At 40.7% G+C, this 2,176-nt stretch overlaps 1 protein-coding gene across 1 annotated transcript in view; it reads left to right on the top strand.

Moving 5' to 3' along the window:
• The window catches only part of lrrc74b (leucine rich repeat containing 74B), a gene marked incomplete in the record, with an annotated part of 13,114 nt that overhangs the window by 4,929 nt on the left and 6,009 nt on the right, over positions 1 to 2,176 (top strand). Inside the window, 1 exon segment of the mRNA XM_035658013.1 lies at positions 625 to 757. Coding sequence (XP_035513906.1) covers positions 625 to 757 — 133 coding nt within the window.

Raw genomic sequence — 2,176 nt, 5'->3', positions numbered from 1 at the left:
GTGCGTGCGTTTGTGTGTGTGTGTGTGTGTGTGTGTGTGTGTGTGTGGCTATAAGCAGCAGAGACCAGTAACCCTGTACATTTCCACCCCTCACCCTCTGTAGTGGAGAGAAAAAGAAGGAAGTGGGGGAAGGGGGAACAGAGGGGGGAGGAACAAACCAAGGTGAGTTGAATTTCACCACGTAAAGATAAAACTTGCTAAATGGAAGAAAGATTTGTTAGAAAGTTTTAAAAAAAAAAAACACGAAGAAGTGAAAAAATGATTGGAGCTGATTGTCATGGTTTACATTTTGTCTTCCTCTTTTGAGAATGTGTGCGGCTCATAGTTCTCATGCACACTGTATTAGGGGGCAGCTGGGTTGGCCCTGTGCTCTACACATGAGCCTGATTATGACTCAGTATTGCATTACTGACATTCCGCCATCACTCTCCCTCTTTTTCTCTTTCTCTATTCTTCTCCCTTACCCTGCCCTCTTCTTCTTTATCTCTCTCTCTCTCTCGTTTTCTCTCTGCCCACCTGCATCAGTACATCTACTCTTTTAACTGGAATACAGATAAGAAAAAATACTGCAGTGAACAAACAGAAGAATTTCACTTTGAGGGGGGTTTGGTTGTGTGTTTGTAGGGCACCAAAGCACTGGTGGTTCCCCTGGTAACCAACACTTCAATACTGAGGCTGAACCTGCAAGATAATTGGATGGAAGGAATGGGCGGAGCTGCTGTAGCTGAGATGTTAAAGGAAAATTGTTACATTACAGGTGGTTTTACTCGGCATTTAAGCGTGCACACATTTTTTCTCTTTTCCCTCACTCTGTCTCACCTTTTTCTAGCAAGAGTGCCACCCTGACTCCCACTCATACGCCACTCTCACCCCAATTATATGCCACAGCACACAATGTAACATCTGGGGTCCCTGTTTAATATTTGTTAAATGTCAGTCCTATGTACAGTTCAGGAACCTATGGGGGGATCTATGGAGAATGAGTCCTGTGAGTCATGCAGGCTGTTTCAGCTGGTGATATTTTTAACATCCTTTATAATGCACCTCTATTCAACTTTCAGGGGTAATCCAATTTTATGAATATACAGTGTAACAGATTAGTTGTCAATGTGGCCTGTATTTTGCTGATACTGCAGCAGACATTAGCCAACACACAATTTTAAAGAAAACCTATCTGATTTTAAATGAATGATTAAACAACAAATGAGAAGTCTGAAAGGTTTGAACAGTGACAACAAGGAATTGTCAGGAATTTTCTTTGGTGAGAGGATTGAACAGAAAGATTAACAAGAGAATGTTAAACACTACTAAAAACACTCATAACATAACAAGACTGCAGCCACACTAGAGACAGTGCTTTAGGCTAAATGGTAATGTCAGAATGCTAACATGCCCACAATGACGACCCTTTTCACCATTTTAGTTTTTGCGTGGTAAAATGCTAACATTTGCTAATTAGCACTAAACACAAAGTACAGCTGAGGTTGATGGTAATGTCATTAGTTTTGCTAATTAACATTTTGACCTGATGATGATCAGAAGGGATCGCCAAAGATATTACAGTTGATGAATTGTGAATCATGACATCACCCATCATAGTTTTGAAGCCTCACGTTTGCAGGTTGGTAACCTGCTGCACGTTTAGCTGTAGTCATTGGCTGTGCAGTTTTGACTCGTCTGTAGCAGGAAAAAAATGGCGACTTGCCAGGTTGCACTTCTCATATAATATATAATGATAAACAGTACACTAAAATTTTAAAAATTTTATTTTTTATTTTTTTATTTCTTTTTCTGGGGAGCCACTGGTCGGATTTGAGCCCTGGGCCGCTGCAGCAGGTGAGCTATCAGGGCACCACCTAAAATATGTTTCTGAAAAGATTTTAAGCGAGAAATAGGACCAGCTCCTGAAGCTGGTAGAAGGTCATGATATCTTTGACAAATTCCAATCTGGTTTTCGCCAAAAGCATAGCACTGAGACAGCATTACTGAGTGTCTAATGACATTCTTATGCATGCTGCCGACAAAGATGAAAGCTCCATTCTTATTCTTCTTGATCTGGACTGCAGCCTTTGATACCATCGATCATGCCATTTTACGGACAGATTACAGAACTGGTTGGCATTTCTGGTACAGCCTTAAATTGGTTAACTCCTACTTGACTAATAGAGTCTTATTA

The sequence above is a fragment of the Morone saxatilis genome, unplaced genomic scaffold (assembly GCF_004916995.1).
Source record: "Morone saxatilis isolate NCDOM2014 unplaced genomic scaffold, NCSU_SB_2.0 Contig16, whole genome shotgun sequence".
NCBI lineage: Eukaryota > Metazoa > Chordata > Actinopteri > Moronidae > Morone > Morone saxatilis.
This window is presented reverse-complemented; position numbering and strand designations above follow the sequence as displayed.